The 22,009-nt window shown below is 40.0% G+C and overlaps 1 protein-coding gene across 4 annotated transcripts in view; it reads left to right on the forward strand.

The window, feature by feature from the left end:
* The window catches only part of ANAPC16 (anaphase promoting complex subunit 16), a 28,076-nt gene that overhangs the window by 1,646 nt on the left and 4,421 nt on the right, over window positions 1-22,009 (forward strand). For 2 of the 4 annotated variants that reach the window (XM_026713482.2, XM_087932338.1), the window contains exons 2-3: window positions 5,269-5,403; window positions 11,330-11,487. In XM_026713482.2, coding sequence (XP_026569267.1) covers window positions 5,390-5,403; window positions 11,330-11,487 — 172 coding nt within the window. In that variant the 5' untranslated portion in view covers window positions 5,269-5,389. The remainder of the gene's footprint in view (window positions 1-5,268; window positions 5,404-11,329; window positions 11,488-22,009) is intronic. The other 2 variants (XM_026713483.2, XM_087932339.1) reach the window with 1 other exon arrangement.

The following is a 22,009-nucleotide window of genomic DNA, read 5'->3' on the forward strand; positions in this document are numbered from 1 at the left end:
TAGCAGTTTGAAAGCATGTAAAAATGCAAGTAGAAAAACAGGGACCACTTTGGTGGGAAGGTAACAGTATTCCATGTACCTTTAGTGTTTAGTCATGCTGGCCACATGACCACGGAGACGTCTTCGGACAATGCTGGCTCTTTGGCTTTGTAATGTAAATTAGCACCACCTCCTAGAGCTGGAAACAACTAGCACGTATGTGCAAGGGGAACCTTTATTCAATTTGGGAAAGTAATTTCATAGACAGTAGTACTCTTTTTTTACAGTGTCCACATGCTGTAAAAAAAACATGGACTTCTATTTAAGTACAAGAAAAGACCTTTATCCCTTCACATATAAACCCTGCCAAAGGGTGGCTCAAGAGATAATGACTGGCCCAAGTTCACCTTTGATAACTGAGAGGGGATTTGAACCAGGGTCTCCCTAGTGCTGACTGAGTACATTAGCCACTATATTCTGTTGACACTCATTTTAATAAAGCTGGATGGAAATATAAGGGCTGTTGTTACATTAGAATTGGTGGTAATTTATTGATCAAATGTTGAATTTCAAACTATCATTATTGGTTACGCTAGTTAGTACTGATGGGATAAGAAGAACTTCAATATTTGGAATCAACATGTTGCATATTTTTGAACCAGAAGTAACTGTTAGCTTATGGTTGACCTAGAAAAATTTAGAATGTAGTAAATTGGAATAAGCATGACTTCCTAGCCAAAGCAAAGAATATGATCCACAGTCTGGTGGCTATGCAGAACCAAGAAAACATGCATTTTAAGATAAGGAAGTACCAATGGTATCCTTCCTGATTACAAACCAGTGTATTGCATCTGGTTACAGATAAAGTTCTGTTACTGAAAGGATGATTAGACATTCCAGTTCTAGACTACTAAATTGTGTGTAAGAACCAGGCACATCCTCTATACTGAAAAATATTCCAATTCCCACAAACCTGACCGGGCGATCAAATGGCAACAACAGAAATTGCAGAAATCTTGCCTCATCTGAATGCAAAATGTTTTGAGTGGCAATAATTTCTATGTTCATCATCCATGCATCTGTTCAAGTACTGCAATATCTTAGAACCTGCATCAGGAAATTGAACTTTTGTGATAGATACCTATCTGGACAAAATGGTTTAAGACAAGGGTCTTCAAACTTGTCAAGTTTAAGACTTGCAGACTTCAACTCCCAGAATTCCTGAGCTAACATGACTGGAGGAGGAATTCTGGGAGTTGAAGTCCACAAGTCTTAAAGCTGTCAAGTTTGAAGACACCTGGTTTAAGTGTTTAAACTCTAGTCAAGAATACACTGAATTCAGAATATTAGTACAACTTTTTTCCCCTTAAGTTTGTACTTCTCAAATGTGTGTTTAATTGGTTCTCCATAACCAAAACGTTCTGCAGTGTGGTTTAAAAAAAAGTAAGAGGTCGCCTAGATCCATTCATTCAGTGGATACCTATAGAAGGCCTACAAAACATTTTTTTTAAATTTACAGTGGCAAGTCAAATGTTGGTTATTAAATAATACTTGATTAAATTTAATTACAGGTAGTCTTTGACTTAAAATTGTTTAACATTGAAAGTTAAAATAGAATTGAAAAAAGTGGTTTATGATTGCTTTTCACACTTATGACCCTTGTAGCATCCCCATGGTCACATGATCAAAATTCAGGTGCTTGGGAATTGATTCGTATTTATGACGGTTGCAGTGTCTTGGGGTCATGTGATCACTTTCTTGTGACCTTCTGACAAGCAAAGTCAATGGGGAATCCAGATTTGCTTAATAACCGTGTATTAACTGTGCAAGAAAAGTTGCAAAGTGGAGCATAACTCACTTAACAAATGTTTCACTTAATAGCAGAAATGTTGGGCTCAATTGTGGTACCGGTATAAGATAAAATACAAACAGAAAACAAAAATTATGCAAGTTAAGAGAGCTACAGAAAGAAAGGAAGAAAAAAAGCTGTGACTTCTGACTTTTTTCGATGCAGTAGAATACAAAAAAAAAGTTCTAACCTCAATCTTTTTGTTACCTTTCTAAATCTTCCAAACCATTTCTGTAACAACATAATCATTCTCGTTTTCAAAACCTAAAATCAGAGTTTTATTTTTTTTCAGTTTTGAGTACAAAGTCTACAAGTGGTTTCCAACTAGAGGCAAAACTAGATACATTCTTCTCTGCTATTAAAATTGTCAATTTGGCCTCAGATATTGATAACTGTATTAAAACAAAAAGAGCCTCGAATTTATGCTGATAGTGAAAACACCAGGATTGCAAATTCAATGAAGAAATTGGCAAAGGCAATTTTTGTGTACTTGAATCGCCTCTTGGGTGAAATCTGGCCCTGTTTCCTGCATAGCTAATTTTTTTCTGTTCAACAACACAATAGAAGTTATAGAATGAAACACTTGGGGTGATAGACAGTGGAATCCAAATTAAAAACCTGAAAGAAAAGTTGGTTAAAAGCTCATGTATTTTATGGGCTGCGGGCCAACTCACTTCCTATACATAGCAAGCAACTTGGTTTTAGGAATGAATGCATTCTTTCTAAGACAGCTGTATTGCTTACTCAAAGAAATGGTGGGTAGGAGGTGGATACCTCAGTGAGATGAATACATTCTCATGGACCCTGCTAGACAAGATCCTTGTTTGGGAAGAAAAAGGTAGAACAATCTTTACAGTTTGCAATTACAAAACTAGTGAAGCAAACGATGATCTGATATACAAAGAAATATTGTGCAGACAACATAATAGAATGGAACAGACTTTCAGCCATGGGGGCATTTATTTTAACAATATTGGCTTCCTTGCCAAATTTATTGTGTATTTGCCAGTAAAACAAATTTCTCATTATGAATAATATTTGGACAGATGAGTGAAGACAAAAAGAATTAACATCTCTGAAAACACTGCTTGTTGTGGGAGTCAGCTGCTATAATAACAGTGCTGAATTCTGCTATTTTTTCTTAAAAAAGAAAAGTATTCATCAACAGTAAATCATTCTATAGGAAATACTTGTTAAGTGAATAGTCAAGAAGAGCCATTCTCACGTTTTATGATTTTTGAGAAAGGCTAGACTCAAAAACAGACTGTTAGATTTTGATTTGTTTTAGTAAGTTCGCCAAGGAGAAAAACGTTATGGTTAAACATGAATAAACAGGTAAATTTACACAAACATGTCCTTTTTTTTACACACACACACACACACACACACACACACACACACACATATACATACATATATACATATATACACATACATATGTATATGTATACATATGAAAAACTGGTCACGCTAAGTATTGTTCTTTGAAGACCTTCCTGCTATTAAGTAAGATGTATTCACCGTCGCTTGGAAATGCCTCTCCAATCATTTGAGGAGGAAAAATAGAGTTGGAAGGGATCTTCGAGGTCTTCTCGTCCAACCCCTTGCTCAATCAGGAGACCCCCATACTATTCTGGACAAATGGCAGACCAATCTCTTCTTAAAAAACCTCCAGTGATGAAGCACCCACAACCTCCGAAGGCAATACTAAATTCTGAAGGATTTGGAGAAGATAGCGAAGCTGGAAGAAAGAAAACATCCTTTTGCTGGCTACAGTGCCAATGGTTTGTCCATGGTTTGTTAGCCTTTGATGCCTTTGTAGTCTCCAATTAGGCAAAAAATAAGCATGGGTGAGAACATTTGTTCTTAAAGCAGCAGAGTGCAGTAATTATACCTTTATACCTTTAAGTATGTTCTGACAAAACTGCAAACAATTCTACAAATTCTGCCTAATCCCAAATCACTGGAATTACTTTTTTATCTAAATCTATTGGGTGATAATATGTATTTAGTAATAAGTGAAATACATGGGCACAGTAATGGATCTCACTGCCTACCCTATAACTCAAGTGTCTTCGAACTTGGCAAGTTTGTGGACTTCAGCTCCCAGAATTCCTGAGCTAACGACTGGAAGAGGAATTCTGGGAGCTGAAGTCCACAAGTCTTAAAGCTGTCAAGTTTGAAGGTCCCTGCTATAACTAGTCAGCATGACAGTTGATCCTTTCACTATTGTGACCCCACAAAGATGTCAAAATGCAAATGAGCCTGGCTTGTTCAGTGATGCTGGAAAGATTAAAAGAGACACAACACACACACAGGCACACCCACACACTTTGGTGGAGGGACGTATTAATTTGAGGCATGTTCTTCACTCAGAAATCCCTGCCAAGGCCATGAAGCATTTTGCACAGTTGAAGAGGTAGTGTAACAAAGTAGCTGGTGTTTTGATAAATATAGCAAGAAGTGTACAAAACAACCCACAGCACTTCCTCTGTTGACTGTTTTGAAGTTGGCCCTGCTTCTTTCTGTTACTTGGAAAAAGTCTTAATGTTTTTTGCTTTATTTCTCATGGTACTGTATTGTATATCATATATAGCAACTTGGGGTAGAAACCAGTGGCTGTCTATCAAGATTAGAGAAGCTAAATCCTGTGCAGAAATGGTTGATTTAACTAATAATTATAAATAATTATGCGTATTGTTCATTTTTATTTCAGTACTTAGATATTCATGCATTTCAGACTCAACAGTTCGCCTAACCAACTTCCTCAAATTCATACAAACTAATGAATTTGGTTTAACTGAGTGCCATAAGGGGGATGTCACAATACCTGGCCTCAGATAAGTCAGTCTCAGTAATCCTGTATTATGTATATTCAGTGCTTCTGGTGCTTAAAGAAACTATAGCTGATATACAGTACTCATCTAGGCCTTTTGAGAAACTGAGCTGACCCTTCATTTCTCTGTGAATTGTAAAACCATCTCTGGATATTTAAAGTGTGCTACCAGTTCAAACTGTATCCATTAATATTTCTGGGTTAACTTTCGTTAATGTAAAGCAAATAATTAATCTTCATAAGAGACTCAAGGCCTTCACACTTCTCCTTAATTTTGTTGTTATTGGTAATAACAATCTTGTATGTGGTTGTCCTGGCTACTTTGTTTGTTTATTTGCTCATCATTATAGGGATGATAGTTTAGTTTGTCCAAGTAGCCCATTATGGAACTGATATTAAAAAATAACAATAAGGCGAAGAGGCATCCTTGTTCCATTCCCTTCCTAAATAATTTAATTTGTAGAAAGCAAGCAAATGGTAATTTCTTGAAGCCCTAAACTCATGCCAAATATGTTCTTAGAAACTGAACCAATCATTTCTTTGAATAATGAAACTAAAGTAGCATAATTTGGATTTAATTCTCTTTCACTTCGGTTCTTTATAGATTATCCAGCTATTTTGGTTTTCATTTGATTGTTTGAAATGCTGAAGGAGCTGGACAGGGGAAGTATGGCTGGAACTTTCTGTTTCTTAGTGGATTGAGCAAGGCTTTCTTGGGAGAAGGAATGACTTCAATGAGGTATTGACTACCAATTTCTAATAAGCATGCATTGTGTTGTACCTGAAACTCACAGTGACTACAATAGATTTATTAGTATTTAAGGTACTGGAATATGTGTTTATGTGTGTATACAGACACATATATACACCCCTACTGTTTTGGAATTAGCTTCTTGTAAATCTGCTGAATAATCCTTAAGGGAACATCTACTATAGCTGTGGTTCTAATTTCAAGTTTATGAATTTATTTTTATTTTCTTATATCCTGCCTTTATTATTTATTATCCCCCGCTTTTTTGGGACAGCCCCCTTAAGTACTGGAAAATAGTTATCATGTCCCTTCATCCTTCTCTTTGATAGGCTAGACCAGGGGTGTCAAACTGAAGGCCCACAGGCCGAGGCCGACCCGGGGGATGCTTAGATCTGGCCCACGGAACCAACCTAGAAACAGTAACAAACCGGCCCGCAGTGCCTCCCACCAGCAAAAATGGAGCCCGGCCCGGATTTCATTTTTGCTGGCAGCGGGCTGTAGGAGGATCCCCCCAGCCCCGTCCAGGCCACCACAGATGCCCCCTGGCATGAGTGACGTCAAACTGGCCACGCCTATCCTGGTCCTGCCCCCCCGCCCATCCCCCCCCGAGATCAAACACAACCCTGATATGGCTCTCAATGAAATCGAGTTTGACACCCCTGAGCTAGACAAACCTTGTTTCCACAACCATACCAACAAATGGGAATAACGGTAGCGGTTCATTTAACAATCATGGCAAACAAAAAATAATCTTAAAATTGGGCTCGTCTCACAACCTGTCATGCCCTTGTTGGAGACTGACTCTGAGGGAGGGGAGGAACCGCTGACAGGGAATGGAAGTGTGGCTCCGGAGGTTGTGGAGGAGGCTGGGGAAGGGCAGAGGCCGACTGGGCAGTCAGAGGAGGACCCAGGCCCATCCTCTCTCCATCCTAGGGCACACGGGGAGGAGAGGATAATGGAGAGATGGGAATGGCATGGTCTATGGTGGAGGAAAGGGCCTTGATCCTCTTCATGGGCTGCAGCTGTGACAACTGGATAAGAGGACGGAATGAGTACGGGCCATTGCTTGAAACAAAGCGTGGAAATATCTCTAGTCTGTCGTTCCTCTCTGAGTTTGGCATCCTTCCCAGTATGTGTTCCAATATCTGTGGACGTCTTCAAGCCCTTATCTTGCCTGGTTCCCTTAATTGCTTCAGTGTGGTTTGTGTTGTTTTTACTCTTTATAATTTTATAGGCGTTTTTAGTTTAAACGGCATTTCCTCCTTTTCGTAACTGCTTGTGGGGAGTTTTTTTGTCTCCAGTCAAGGATATTTGGAGCTTTTAAGCAAAGTGAAGGAATAAAAGGGGCTTCACTTGTTTTTGTGACTGTGTTCATTTTGTATCCCACCCTGGGTCATCACACAACCATTGACTTGCTTAGCAATGGAAATTCCAGCCCCAGTTGGGGTCATACAGGTACAAGACTACCTGTAGTGAAGCAGGAAATGGGGGAAAGTTGTTTCCCCTGAGTCTTCCTCCATAAGAGGAATGTGCCCAGTCGTGGGAGAAAAAAGGCTCTGGAGTTACGTATTTTTCTCTAAAGCCTATTCTGCTAATCTAAGTTGCCTCCCTTATCTTCCTTTCAGGCACATATCAATATCCTATACTCGTACATGGAATGAAAAGCTCTGTTGACAGGGATTTCTGTTAGAACTCTAAATGACTTTTCTTTCCTAATCATAGCAAATTATTTTTCAGTTCCAGTGATGTTCTTATGCCAACAATAGACGAGTAGACCAGACATAAGAACAGCATTACTATTTTACTGCATTCTTTTTTTTTTCTTATTTGTGTCTCACATTCCAAAATATTACTTCATGTTGAAAAAAAGCTCAAAAAAATAAAAATAAGGATAACAATCACGCTGTTGTCAGTTGAGAGCTTGGATAAATAGACTAAAACAGCGCAGGAAGCAACCATATCAACGATAATAGGGTGAATGTTTATAACATCGCCCCCATTTGAAACTGATCGGGAATTAGGACGTGCTACAAGATTTGAAGAAGAGGATTTCTGAGTTCAGGATGCCACCAAATGGATACATTTTGTATTGCATTTGTCTGTGAAAATGCCCATCGGAAATAAATGCAGCTGTGGACCAGCTCAGGAAATGGAACAAAGGGAGGAAAAATTAGAAACTGGAAATATCCCGGCATCTGCCTGCTAGCCGGTAAAAATTCCTAGGCATGTATTCAAAGTGGATAATGCAACAGGTTTATTTCATCCAATCCCATAGAAACAGGTGCGGCTTTCATTCATTTTGCCTCTTGTCTTATAAGCTTAAAGAAACCTGAACTTTAAGGCACAATGGTGTGTGGCTTCTTTTGTAAAGGTGCTTTACTTCCTGTGTGCCTTTCTATCTGACAGTGCTAATGTTTTCATTTTTTTAAAAAATCGACACCACAATCCATCTTTATCCACTCCATTTACTGTGCTGTCTTTTCCCTCATTCCTTTTTCAAGCGTGCATAGTGCTAAATGCACTGGGACCTCGGATAATGAACTATATTATCTTGCATGGCAGGCTTGTTGACATGATTGTGTAAAATGATCCAGAAGTAACACTCCACCGCAAACTGTAGGACAGATAGATGGAATTTTATTTCGGCCATTGACCAATATAAATACAATCAATAAAATAAACAACACAAAGCTATCTCCTCACAACAAGAATGACTAAATCAGGCCCCTCGCATCCTTGGAATAATCTGTATCAACATCTCCCCTCAGGACACTGCTATAGAGCATTGCATGCCAAAATAACTAGACACGAAGGCAGGTTTTCCCCGTGCCATCTTTCTGCTGAACACCTAATTTCCACAGTACTGTTTTAGGGTGAAAGTTTTTTACTCCTGTAAATAGGCTGTATTGCTATTATCCTTCCATCTTCTCATCTTTCTCATTCTGTCATCTTCTCATTTTTCCTATTATCTTCTCCTATTAGTATCTAATGATTTATCACGTGTTGTTTGTACCCTGTGATTAATGATTGTAACTACAGTATGTTTTATGATCTATGATCTATCACTTTGTTGTTTCTACTTTGCTGTATGTATGTACAGTGAGAGTTTATGCATCAGAGACAAATTCCTTGTGTGTCCATCATACTTGGCCAATTAATATTTCTGTTCTGTTCCACGCTACTCTACTCTGTTCTGTTCTGTTCTGTTCTATTCTATTCTATTTGCAACCATTTGTGGGCAAAGTTTACAAACAACATACCAAATTTTTGCTAATTTTTAGAGGAATAAATTTATCCTGATTATTTAACATAAAGTACAGTTAAAAGCTACCAGTGCCCTGAAATAATAGATGTAATCGGCTGACGAAAAATGTCCCTGCAGGTTACTCTAGATTGGCTATCTGGAAGCAAGAGTGAAAGGTGCTTTGGATTTACTGATTTAATTTTTTTACTAATTTGGGAGGGCTTTGTGAGCCCTCCTCCCGGTTAATTATTTATTATAGCAAATGCTAGCATTTGTAATATGTCACTACAAAGATATTAGGCCACATCCTGGACTAATTCATTTCTGTTAGTGTAGCATCTATTTCTGTTGGAGGAAATTGCAAAACTATAATAGCTGTATAAAATTGGGTTTTATAGGAGCGTGACCTTGGTTAGTTGGTTTAAACGTTTCGTATTACGAAACCTTCTGCACTGAAAAACAGTGGGAACTTGATTCAATTGTCTCATGACTTTTCCACATGTTGTGTATATTTTATAACCAAAAAATGTTTTCAGCAATCCAGCTGTCTTCCCCACCCAGGGGAGGCTCTTTGCTGGTTTGCAGAAGCTAACTTCTGGTTTTACAGGATACAATATTTCTGATTCCTAATCAAAATTGTCAAGTTGTTTTGACTCCCCATGACCTTGTTGTGGACATTTCCATATTGTTTTCTCAGCAAGGGTATGGAATTAGTTAGCTTTCTTCTGTGTTTTTTATTTTAAGTCTATCCTAAGTAAGGACTTAATATTTTCTTGATCTCTCGTTCTGTTAGGCCAGGGGTGTCAAATTCAATTTCATTGAGGGCCTCATCAGGGTTGTGTTTGACCTTAGGGGGGTGGGGTGGGCCTGACCAGGAGGGGTATGGCCAGCTTGATGTCGTTCATGTTGGGGAGGCCTGTGATGGCCCGAGCCCTCTGCCAGCGAAAAGGGGCCCCCAATCTCCATTTTCAGCTGCGACAACCTCCTGCAACCCTCTGCCGGCCAAAATGGAGCTCGTGAGGGCCACACACAGCCCTCCCAAGCTCCATTTTTGCTGGCAGAGGCACCGCAGGCCGGTCTTTCATTGTTTCCAAGGCAGCCCCATCGGCCTTGAGTTTGACAACCCTGTGTTAAGCTATTAAATTTAGTAGCTAGAACAGTAAAATGTACAATGTGCCAGAACACACAGTTGTAGTTGATTGATTGGAGAATGCTAGCTCACGCATGAGGCAATCTACGCTATGATTGGTTGCTGTGAATATAAAGGGGGAGTTTGTCTGGATTTACCTCTTGATGTTCCTATGTTCCTGACACTGTTGTCTGCTGTAAATATAAATGTTAAATAGATTTATTTATATAAAGCTGCAGGTTCGTGTCAGTGTCTTTGACTTCATTTGGACTGTAGGGTACGCAATTCCCTGACACATTCAGATATCCAGCCCCAGTTAGGAAGCAAGTCTACTTCAATAAAAACAAGCTTTCTCCATGCCAAAATCATCAAATTAGCCTCCATAATTTTATTCCTGGATTTTACCTAGATAGGAGAAACACTTATATAATCTCTGCAACCAAACACTTTGTTAATCCTGGCCCAAAGGGAAACCTAAGTGTTGGATGTATTTCACCTAATTTTGATAGCGTAGGTTGATGTGTTAGTTTAAACAGCTTTACTGCAAATTGGGGCTAATGTCTCAAATTTCCTTTTAATATTTCCTCATCCTGTCTAATAATGCAAGCATCTAAATTACATGATTTTTTAAAATTAGAAACAGATTTTATAATTTAATTAGCTATTTGGACAGAGCGGAATCTGATGCAAATATGTCAATGCTCTTCCAAGTAAAAAAATTGAATTAAATCATTTGATTACAAGTTAGTTTGATTACAAGTTAGTTAGTTTAAGGGATACATTACCTTTCTCCCCTGTTAAAAGAGACTTGATTTACTTGATGCTTTATCCTAAATAATACCTATTAAAAATTTGATAATGTCTAACCTGTGATCATTCAGGCGAACTGTCATCTTTGAACATAGCCATGTGAAATTCAAGTCCCTTTATTGATTCCTTCAACAGATGCCAACTAAATAGCAATATAGGCATTATGGAGTAAAATATTTAAAAAATTAAATGGGGAGCCAGCATGCAACTTCAAACTTTATTTACAAAAATGTTTTCTGAGGTTTATATTTGCCACAAAGACATTCATTGAAAATGAAAATGATATAAAAGGTTGTAACCCAAAAACATGGCTATTGTAAGATGATATGAGGGAACTTTGCTAATGTTCCTTATGTTAAGTGGGACTTTTGTAATTGGCCAGTCTCATATTAGTGATCATTTTCTGATAGAAGCTATAGCTGTGTTTATTTTCATGGTGATGATGTGCACTGAAGATGGTATTTGATTTCATTGCATGAGGTGCAGTGACAATAAACTAAACTAAAGTAAAGCTTCTATCTCAAAATTCCAGATGTGTTTACCAGTGCAGAAATGCTAGGAACTCTTGATTTGAAAACTGCTAGTTCAAGCACATTTGAATCTGTACTCAGTGTAATTTTTTTTTAAAATGTAAGCCCTACTAGAAATGCAAATATTCTTTGAGTAATTGACAGTTGTATTGTGGTGGAATCTACCTAGCTAAGCTTTGATTCTCTTTCTCCTACATTCAGGTTCAAGGGAGGCAGGATGGCAGCTTCTACTTCGTCATCATCAGCTGGTGGAGTGAGTGGAAGTTCTATGACTGGATCTGGATTTAGTGTCTCAGATCTCGCCACGCCACAGAAAGCCCTTTTTACGTATCCTAAAGGAGCTGGGGAAATGTTAGAAGGTAAACGTGTTCCGCATTATTTTGGTTTGTAAGTCAAAGTAGTGTTGAATATTATGGTTGCATTCACAGCCTCAGTGTGCCAAGATTTTTAATCTTAGTGTGTTAAATGAATGACAGTGGCCCAGTTGATAATAAAAAATGGATGGATTTGTGCAATGCTCTAAGCCCAAACTAATCAGACAACATGACTCTCTATTACCTTTAAACTGAACCTTCCTCCCTCCCTCCTTCCTTCCTTTCCTTCTTTCTTTCCTTCCTTCCCTCCCTCCGTCTATCTTTCTCTTTCTCCCTCCCTCTCTCCCTCCCTCTCTCCCTTTCCCTCTCCCTCCCTCTCTCCCTCTCTGTTTTCTCTCTCTATCTTTCTGTCTTTGTGTGTGTGTGCTTGCGCACACACATCTTTCACGCTAAGGCCACTATGGATCACTGAGTCCACACTGGCACCACAAACAACCTGACAGTGCAGTGAAACAAAGTAATAAAATGGGCAGTGTCTGTCTTTTGGATATTGATGTGGCATCCATAGTTATTTGAGAGGGAAGAGGAGAGAGAACCAGCAAAAATATAGGTCTGTCCTCTATGAAATGACATGTTTGCATGACTGGCATTACCCTGAACATATTTTTCAAAAAAGGTTGTGACATTGTTTAAGACAGATTCTTCTGCTCCAGTTATATTTTGCATTGATTGATTATGTGCCATCAAATCAGAAATCATTCTTAACAGCCACATAGATAGACTTTCCCCACAATAATCCATTCCCAACCTAGCCTTTCAGGGTTGACAACAGAATACTCATCATTATTGCAATCAAGTTCATCCACCTCACTGGTATTCATTCTCTTCTTCTAACCCAGGGTTGTGGACGTCTCAAAGAAAACGTGTAGAATTGTGGTTAGTGTATGAACATTGCAATAGTCAAATCTAGGAGGCCATGGAACGAAATGAGAAAGAACTAACCGCCCTAGAGTTGTTGATGCATAAACTCTCTGGATATTCAGCGTTCTTGATAGGATAGATTGGCCCAGCTTCTTGAAGTCTTTATCTTGCTTGTATTTTGAGTTTATTTTAAAATGTAATAAACACACCATCTTCTATCTTCTTCAACCTCGCTCTTAAGGAACTCTTGGGAAGAGCATACATACCTGATGAATCTGTTTGATCAAGACAACATCAAAAGAGGTCTTGCCTAATTTCATGCTGTTCCCTAGGTTACTAAATTGTATGACTTTATTTTTTTGGGGGGGTCCATCAAATATAAAACGTTTTCCTTCAGTTCCATGTGCTCCTATTGCATTCAGATTGACAGTCTTGAGATCAGTTGGGGATGCTTTTTCTGATGTTGAAATCAAAAGTTGATGCTTTTAACCGCTGTCAAAAGTTGCAGCTAAGATTTCTAGGGATTATTTAGATTTCATTCTGATCACACCTTGGTTTCTAGTGCTACTTACTCTGGAACAAAGGCTTATGGAAGGTGCCATTGCAAGTGTTTGCCACTAGATCTTCCAACAGTATTACTGGTCCAACTGAACAACATGTAACAGATGCAATATTATCAATCCTTAAGTTGCTAAGAAGTATTGATACAGCATTCTCACTTTGCTGAATAGTAGCTTTTCTTTCTCTTAACCAGAGAAAGATTAATTGTCTTCAATCCCCCTTCTGTATCATTTTTAAATTTATTCTTTCATTAGTGCTAAGGAACTACCATTGCCATTGATCATGTTATATTTAGCTGCCAAGGTGATATTCTACATTCCTGTTGAGATAAGGCAGTGCTCAGCTTTGGTCCGCAAGTAGAAATCCATATCCTACAGTCTTCATAATATACCCCTACATAATATAATCCAGTAGAGAGGAAGTAAACATTTTTCCCTTGTGTTAACCTCAGAGTACACTACTTGGCTGTTATTAGGGAGCAGGTAGAGTATTCGTTTATCCAAGTCCCCTCCAACTCTCCCTAGGAAGAGAACAGAATTAACAGAGTTGGAAGGGACTTTGGGGGTCTTCTAGTCCAGGGGTCTTCAACCTTGGCAGTTTGAAGACTTGGGGGCTTCAACTTCTAGAATTCCTGAGCCAACTTTTGAGTTGAAGTCCACAAGTCTTAGTTGTCAAGGTTGGAGACCCCTGTTCTAGTCCAATGCCCTGCCCAAGCAAGAGACTCTACCATTCCAGACAAATGGTTCTCCAGTCTTTTCTTAAAAGCCTCCAGTGGTGAACCACCCGCAACTTCTGAAGGCAAGCCATTCCACTGGTTAATTGTCCTCACTGTGAGGAAATTTCTCCTTAATTCTAGGTCGGTTCTCTCCTTGATTAGTTTCCATCCATTGATTCTTGTCTGCCTTCTGGTGCTTTCGAAATAGGGTGGCCTCCTCTTCTTTGTGGTAGCCCCCTAGGCATTGGAACACTGCTTGTTGTTGTTGTTGTTAGTTGTGAAATCATGTCCGACCTATGGCGACCCCATGGACAATATTCCTCCAGGCCTTCCTGTCCTCTACGATTCCCCGGAATACATTTAAGCTCAGGCCGACTGCTTCAATGACTCCATCCAGCCACCTCATTCTCTGACGTCCCCTTCTTCTTTTGCCCTCAATTGTTCCCAGCATTAGGCTCTTCTCCAGTGAGTAACACTGCTAGTCTTTCTTAATCCTTCTTTTCACTAGGCGAGACAAACCCAATTCCTGCAACCGTTCTTCATATCTTTTAGCCTTCCACCCTCCATAATCATCCTTGTTGCTCTTCTTTCATACACCAGTTTTTCGATTTACATTCTTATCAGCCCTGTGGATATTGTGAGGAATGATGAGCGTAAAACTACATCTGGAGGGAGTTAGATTGCCTTCCCTACTTCGATTGGATGAAGGATACAAGTAGTCTACCTTTATTGCAAAAGACTAAACAAACAGGAGCCCTTCTATTAGCTATGCCTGATATACCAGGTGTGATTCACTCTGGGAAAAGATAACTAAGCCTCTGTCCCCCATGAGCTGCTAGCCTCAAGTTATACACAATGAAGTGTTGCAACTAATATTAAAACAAAAATCCCTAATGGGTCAGATAGTAAAGCCCATAATTTCTAACCAGTGTAGCCATTGGCTATAAGTGGCTCAGAAGATCAAGGTGTGTAATGTTAAAAGATGTGGAGGGTACCAGGAAGGGCTGGTATCAGTTACACTTGGTTGGTACTATATAACTGCATTGGCTTTTTGTGTAAACACAATGCTGAATAATGGTGATTTCCTTTCATTGTTTTGCCATCGCTGATAAGAAAGAGAACAAACTAAGAAAATGATAGTGTTGAGTAGACATTTGCCTAGTACTGATTGGTGATACCATTTCAATGTAAAGAGAAGGTCTTTTCCAAATTTCAAGCATGTTAACTTTGTGTTTTCCCTCTAACTAGGACTGGTATGGAATGTCTATGCTGTTTTTGCCATTACAGTGATTTTTAAAAAATACATTGTGCTTTTATTTGAAGGATGCAGTTTAACTTATACTGTATGTAGTGGATAAAACTAAACTGCATTAAAAATAGTTGGGATGTGGTGACGGGACCTAGTTGTTACTCCATTCTTCATGTTCTGGGCTTACCTTCCAGTGTGTGTGCTAAACTACAGGTAGTCTTCGACTTACAACAGTTCATTAGTGACTGTTCAAAGTTACAACAACACTGAAAAATGTGACTTATGACCGTTCTTCACAGCTATGATGACCTTCCCAGTCTCCCCATGGCCATGTGATCAAAATTCAGCTGCTTGGCAACTGGTTCATATTTATGACCATTTGTGATGACCCAGAGTGTAACACAAATGTAACAAAATCCAAAACATAAATAAATGTCCTTTAATGCTTCCATCTTGGCCCCACTGTTCAATAATTCGCAGTTGGAGATAAAACTTATTCAAAAATAGTCTTCAAAAGAAAGCAATATAGTCCAAACTTAATGAGCAGATAGAAGTGAAATAAAAAACCAAAAGAAACTACAATGAAGGAATTTCCACAACAACCAGGGTAAGTAATTACCAATTTTAAGGAGATAACAAGGTACCGTCTGTTGGAAGGATGCCAGCCAAGATAACTTCAGCCCAGAATAAAACATGCTTTGCTTCTGGCAACGCTGTGTTTTAACCGTCTCTCTTATATACTATTCTCCCCAGCGGCAACCAATGAGGGGGGATCATGACCGCTTCCTCTCTCGTAAGCCAAGTGGTTTCCTTCTCCGTTCCTCCCTACGTGTCCTAGGATGAAGAGGCAATGGGCTTGGTTCTTCCTCTGACTGTTCAGCTGGCCTCTGCCCTTCCCCAGCCTCCTCCTCAACCTCCAGAGCCACACTTCCACACCCTCTCGGCTGTTCCTCGTCTCCCTCAGAGTCCGACTCTACCAAGGCCATGACACCGTTGCGGTATCCCAAGGTCATGTGATTCCCCTGTCACGACCTTCTGACAAGCAAAGTCAATGGGGGAAGCCAGATTCACTTCACAGCCGAGTTACTAACTCACCAACTGCAGTCAACAACGGTGGCAAGAAAGGTCGTAAAATGGGGACAAAACTCCCTTAACCAAAGTCTCACTTAGTAGAAAACTTAGCCTCAATTGCGGTCGTAAGCCGAGGATTGCCTGTAGTCCAATCAATGGCTTAATCCTGGCTGGACTTTTTAAAGCTGCTATGTCTGCGTTGGGAAACTTAACTTGTGGAGATACATAAAAAAGAACCACGGAGCTAATCACCTAATCATCCAATGCAGAAAATCCGGTTGGAATTCTGCCAGTGTTTACTGTTCTCTTCCATGCCTGATCCTGTAAGGAAATCTGACAGGGAAGATTTGGCCAAAATAAGTATTACAGAATCGTATCAATAGCTAGAGTTGTATCTGCTGTGCCTTTACCTCGGTGTGGTGAGAGCTTGTGGTCCAACTGCTTTTGAAATAGTTCAGCTAGTTTTGAAAAACAGTTATGTGGCAACGAAGAATACCGATTGAGAAAGAAAAGTTCAAAGCAATCTGCAGAAAATTCGGAGCACAATTCTTTGGACTTTGGCCTTGAACTCTCTTTTTACTTCTGCCGGTAGCTTTTTCCAAAAGTGGGGATAATGTAGGGATTTATTTTCCCCTTGTATCAGGAGTAAAGGGATGATTATTTCACCTTCAGGTTAATGGGTGTGTTTATTTATGTAAGAGTCTCATTAGTCTCGAAAGTATAATTAGCTATTTAGTGCCAGTTGCAGGGATGGCAGGTTGTGGTTGCTAGACATGCTGTGGAAAATTCCAGGTAATTTCATATCTGCAAAAATCTTAACTCTTAAGAATATTTAATTACAAGTTCGTTCTGCCTGGGCCTACATTTGAGAAATTGCAAGGCTGTTTTTGGTGAGCGGCGTGCATGAGGTGTCTTTTTTCTTTTAGCAAACAAGGAAGTAGGTTCAAAGAAGGAAAAAAAAATGTTAGCTGACTTACTGGAACAAGTTGCTTTTTGTTGTGATAGCGGTAGCTTTTCGTGGATTGGAAATGTGCGCTTGAATTTGAACTTTGGTGGGTCCTTCAGTTGCATTCTCTATACTAGGAGTAGCAGAATTCAAAAAAAAAAAAAAGTAGTTGTGCTAATCTACCAGAAGATAACCAAGTTGAAATCCCATTGAAATAAATAGGCTTAAGAGATACTCCACTGTGTTTGAATTATCTTCCTTTCTGGCATTCAGTGATATAATTTTTTTTGGTCTTTTAATTACCCCCATAATCCCTTGCGTCATGGTAGAGTCGGGGCAGTTGAACTGAGATGGGTGTTTACTGGCCGGATGCCCTTCCTGTCGCCAGTGCAGAGTTTGCAGCAGAGGATTTCACATTGTGCACATTCTGACCTTCAGCGATCAAAAACATGTATTTGTTCTTTGTTGTGCATACCGCAGCCTTGAGCAAACCACTTGTTCTCACTGCGAGTGGTTGAATTCATATGGCCTGAATGTTTTAAGTCACTGCTGCTAGCCCAAGGAAAGGAAACTTTCGGTTTACAGGGCAAATGCAGCCCACAAGCCCTCCACAACTAACAGCAGAGCTTCCTTCTTTTATGCTGCCTCATCAATTAATCTGCGGGAAAAGATGGATTTTTTTTTTAGGAGAATCAACTAAGACATTCTTTCAAAATGTGTGTCCACTCTCCCCAGGCAATAGTTGGGTTAAGATAAGAGAAGGACCAGGGGAGACATGATAGCAGTGTTCCAATATTTGAGGGGCTGCCACAGAGAGGAGGGGGTCAAGCTATTTTCTAAAGCACCTGAAGGCCAGACAAGGAACAATGGATGGAAACTGAACAAGGAGAGATTTCACCTGGAAATAAGGAGAAACTTTCTGACAGGGAGAACAATCAACCAATGGAACAGCTCTTTCAGTGGAGGGTACCCTACCACTGGAAACTTTTAAGAAGAGATTGATAGCCCATTTATCTGAAATGGTATAGGGTTGGATTAGATGACCTCTAAGACCCCTTCCAACTCTGATGATGATGATGATGACATATCTCACCTTTCCTACTGCCAGAGGACTGATAAATGCTCAAGCCACTAGGATTAATGCTTATTAAGATCCCCAAAGCCACCCAGAGCCTTTATGTTTATTTGTTTGTTAGCTTTTTGCCCAGGAGCTTAAGGTACTTTCCCCCGGAATTCCCTTTCATTTCACTCCTGCACTAACATCTTTGTGAGATTGGTGGGACCCCCTTTGCCCAAAATCGCTCTGCAAAATGTCCGTGGCTGAGCATTAGAGTTGAATCTAGGCCTCTTCAGTCATAGTTTGGCACCCACTTATACCACACCAGGTTTCACACCGGTTCGTTCTGGGCCCGGGGCAAACAGTCACCACCTAATAAAAGCAGGACGCTGCCTTGTTTAGACACATCAACTGATGTTATATTGGCAGCATGTTAGGCATTAAACATCAAAAGCTCCTGCAGCAGACTAAATAATAATAAGTTGCAAGACGTTTAGCTGAAGTGTCAGCAGAATTATGGATGTATAAGACTGGTGGAAGTTAGGGCCCCACAGGCAAATTTGCCTGCTTAATTGTTTCTCATGTCTCTTAAGAACAGAGTAGGAGTAAGACATTATAAGTATATAATGTCAATGAGTCCAGAAGAACTGACTACTGAGTTGGATCCAGGAAAGCAGCTGAATTGTGCTCTACTACAGAGGGCAGTACATACATGCATAAACACAGTTGCCAACTGATTATGCTTATATACAGCTGTATATAAGCTTTTTCAGCTTCAGCTACTCTGCTGTAAAGCAAAGATTGTGTTTGAAGCTGGTAGTTTGCAGCAAGTAAGCTTCCAATTCATTTTTTTTTTAAATTAATCTAAATAAAATCAAATTTCTTGGGCAAGGAACCTGGCAGGCTTTTCACAAGTCCACTCTTGCCTTTAAATGCTCTGCTGACAATTCCTACCTTCCATTATGTCTCTTAAGATGAAACTTCGGTTCCTTGTTACACAATTGTCATTTTAAACCTGTTTTGGGGATTCCCGGTTCTATTTTTCCAAGGAAAGATCTAGAGTTAAGCAAATGTAAATTGGGAAAGCTACTACTACCACCTATCCTCAACAAAATGGGAAGTGACAGTAGTGCGTCATTTCCAAACATGTTGTGTGACGGTTTTACATCTTAGAGCAGATCTCCTGTAGATCAGAGCTGGTTATTCTTCCCAGAACTTCCTATGAAAATCAGCAGTGCCGTTTTCTACCATTTTCAGATATGTAAATGGTGGAAAATTGTGGCATCTGTGTTGACAGAATTTTAACAACAACTGGGGTGGGGAGGGGGGACCTCAACTGCGAAGAATCAGCCCAAAGATCAGAAGACATAGAAACACCTGTTGTGTGGTTTGAGCCTCCTGCCTACTAAATATCACTGGGCTCTGCGTTTCCTCCTCCATGTTAAAAGCGATTTGTAGATATCAAGAGGTTGGCCCTCCATATCTTACTTGTGAATTTGGTGCCTCCGGAAGCAGCTGTCATGAATGGGATGATAGGAATTGTAATTCAGAATATTTGGAGGATACCAAATTTATAATGATAGTTATTTCAGAGTTTGTGTGATGGTATGTTTGGAAAATTAGTTGCTGATCCTAAGTGATCTCGCAACAGAATACCCTATATCACCAGGCTTGAAATTTTGGACTTGGACAACCTTGAACTATGCCGCCTACGGTTGGACTTAAGCGCAGTACACAAAATTATCTGCTACAATGTCCTACCAGTCAATGACGCAACAACACAACAGCACACAACAGATACAAACTCAATGTAAACCACTCCAAACTTGATTGCAGAAAGTATGACTTCAGCAACAAAGTGGTCAATGCCTGGAACTCATTACCGGACTCTGTTGTTACATCCACTCAACCCCCACTCCTTTAACCTCAAATTATCCACTTTTGACCTCACCCCATTCCTAAGAGATCTGTAAGGGGAGCGCATAAGTGCACAATCTTGCCTACCATCCCTGTCCTATTGTCGCCATTTATTTGTACCTATTTCCTGTATTCTTACTCATGTTTATACTTATATCTATTATCTTTTAAGTGATTGACAAATCAAATAAATAAAAATAAATAAAATAAAGTAGCAGGGAGCCTGTATTTATGAGAATTTGAACAGGGCAATTGAGAAACAAGATAATGTTCTGACTTAAATCAACTAGCTTAGGTTTCATGTTTGAGAATAAAAATAAGAACTAAATTCAATTCATTCCATGCATGACATACCTCAGCTTGTACTATCAAGTCTGTATTATCAACTTGGCAGGCCATTATTTGCTTTTTATGGGTGAGTAACCCATATCATATCTAGCAGTAAAGGTTTTGGAAATATGTATCGTTTTCAGGGTCTTGAGTCTTTCTCCTAACCTTGGCCACAGATAGTGTGCCAGTCTTGCAGCAGTCTTGAAGGTCTATTAAACTGTAATTTAAATATTGGTGTGATGACCTGAGGCATGGCACAAAGGCAACACAGTCAAATAAGCAATAAGAGTCCCTTTAATATCTCCAACTTTGCCCCCAATGTCCGGGTTACCTTCCGCTGGAGAAAAACTCCCAGGAACAGTCTTTAAGTGGAGGAAATTCAGCCTGAAAACAAAGTACGTACAAACTGTAACTAAAAATCCAAACAAACCACACTGCAGTAGTTAGTTCAACAGGGCAGAAGAAGGAATTTCAGACTTGAAAGCACGGCAGTTGGGAAGACACCAGGAATACAGATAAGCCACGACGATACAAGAGAAAGTCACATTTGCTCCCAACAGTTTGCTGCACGCAGCTTTCTTTTTTATGCACTGTGTTCCCAGCTGCAGCTAATGAAGGGAATCAGGGCCCTTTCCTCCCCTGTAAGCCATGCAATTCATGTTGTATCTGGTATACAGCCATGTTATCCTGAAACATTGAAACAAGGCATTTCATAGTTTTTGTGCATTGGACACAAGAACAAATGCCGCTTCAATTCTCTTTAACTAAACTCAAAATGAAAATGCATCCTTGAAAAAAAAAAAAAGAAATCATGTCATGGATCCCAATTGTCATGCCCCTGTTGGAATCTGACTCGGAGGAGGAAGCCAAACAGCTGACAGGGAATGGGAGTAGCTCTGTTAACTGGGGAAGGGCAAAGTCCAGCTAGTACAGGAAACTGTACGCAGCAAGCTGTTGGGAGCAAACGTGACTTTATCTGGTATCATCAAGTCTTATCTGTGTTCCATAGCTGGCTGGAGAATTCTGGGAGTTGAAGTCCACAAGTCTTAAATTTGCCAAGTTTGGAGACCCCTGGTTTAAAAGAAAGGATTCAAAGCATGGATAACTATTAGAGCAGGGGTGTCAGACTCGATTTCATTGAGGGCCACATCAGGGTTGTGTTTGACCTCAGGGTGGGTGTGGTCAGGGTAGGTGTAGCCACCTTAACTTCATTCGTGTCGGGGGAGCACCGGTAGTGACTCAAGTGCTCTGCCAGTGAAAACAGAGCTCAGGAGGGCCATTTTTGCTGGCAGAGGGTTGCAGGAGGCTGTCATAGCCGAAAACGGAGCTCGGGAGGGCCATGTGTGGCCCTCCTGAGCTCCGTTTTCCCTGGCAGAGGCACTGCAGGCTGGTCCTTCATTGTTTCCAGGGCAGCCCTACAGGCCAGATCTAAACAGCCCGCAGGCCACACATGGGCCTTGAGTTTGACATCCCTGTATCAGAACATGACGGAAAAGCCAATACTTTTAGAGAGAGGTGGTTCCCCAAAATTGACCGTGTGCTTTATAAAGCTTTATAGGTGATAACAAGCATCCTTAATTCTATCTGGAAGCCTATAGTAAATGTAATGAAGCTGGCGGGTGGAGGGGAGAAGGGAAGGGAAGCTGCATGCCAGTGAGAAAATGTCAGGGTTCCAGCAAACCTCCATTCCAATCAATAATTCCAAGACAAACATATCTCCAAAGTACCTTTATTAGGATAGTAAACTGGCACTTCTTTGGAATCCCGAATCTGAAAGTTTCCGGGCTTCCTACAGTTTCC

Source organism: Pseudonaja textilis, chromosome 4 (genome assembly GCF_049901715.1).
Source record: "Pseudonaja textilis isolate UNSWEBS1 chromosome 4, rPseTex1.2, whole genome shotgun sequence".
NCBI classification, from domain to species: Eukaryota; Metazoa; Chordata; class Lepidosauria; order Squamata; family Elapidae; genus Pseudonaja; species Pseudonaja textilis.